Source organism: Cynoglossus semilaevis, chromosome 19 (genome assembly GCF_000523025.1).
Source record: "Cynoglossus semilaevis isolate Cse_v1.0 chromosome 19, Cse_v1.0, whole genome shotgun sequence".
Taxonomy (NCBI): Eukaryota; Metazoa; Chordata; class Actinopteri; order Pleuronectiformes; family Cynoglossidae; genus Cynoglossus; species Cynoglossus semilaevis.
In genome coordinates this window covers 1178326-1178960 of record NC_024325.1, presented here as the reverse complement: position 1 = coordinate 1178960, position 635 = coordinate 1178326, and the positions used below count along the sequence as shown (strand labels likewise).

The 635-nt window shown below is 42.4% G+C and overlaps 1 protein-coding gene and 1 long non-coding RNA gene across 3 annotated transcripts in view; one reads left to right on the top strand and one right to left on the bottom strand.

Moving 5' to 3' along the window:
- Positions 1 to 635, top strand: part of LOC103394782 (unconventional myosin-XVIIIa-like) — a 22441-nt gene that overhangs the window by 2414 nt on the left and 19392 nt on the right. Inside the window, 2 exon segments of the mRNA XM_025065541.1 lie at positions 268 to 444; positions 552 to 633. Of these exon segments, the coding sequence (XP_024921309.1) occupies positions 268 to 444; positions 552 to 633 (259 nt within the window).
- The window catches only part of LOC107990066 (uncharacterized), a 35045-nt gene that overhangs the window by 23271 nt on the left and 11139 nt on the right, over positions 1 to 635 (bottom strand). For both annotated transcript variants that reach the window (XR_003052862.1, XR_003052863.1), the window contains one exon: positions 319 to 449. This is a non-coding gene — a long non-coding RNA (uncharacterized LOC107990066). The remainder of the gene's footprint in view (positions 1 to 318; positions 450 to 635) is intronic.

Here is a 635-nt window from a genome sequence, read left to right as displayed (position 1 = left end):
TCTCATCCAACAAAATATAAAACACCAGTTTGTAACAAGTGAAAGACTTATAATAGGAATTCTCTCGTCAGTATCTTGGGTCAAAGTGAGGGCATACTCACGAAAATAAATAAAGAAGCAAGTGCTACCCCATGTGGTGGGACATGGTAACCACATTATATAAAATATATTTATCGGCGTATTAATAGTATTTTGTTACACCCCTAGTACTTCCTGTCAGTAATGGATGGGTTGAGTTTGTGAGCAGTCTGTGACTTGTAATTTCAGGCAAACCCTCCATCTTTGGACCAAGTGGAGGACCTGGTATTTCTTCAGTACCTGAATGAGTCAAGCGTGATGCACTCCCTGCAGAAGCGCTACAGTAGCGACCTGGTACACACACATGCTGGGCCCAACATGGTGGTCATAAACCCCATTAGTTCTCCTTCCATGTACTCCGAGAAGGTAGGCTACAAGAAACAGTATACACAAAACACAAACAGGCTTTTGACTACTGAATGTAAAACGAAAGCTGAACTCACTGCTCTTTGCTACTTTGTCATTTCTACCAGGTAATGCAAATGTTCAAGGGCTGCAAAAGAGAGGATACAGCACCTCATATTTATGGCATGGCTCAGGCAGCCTATAGACACCTC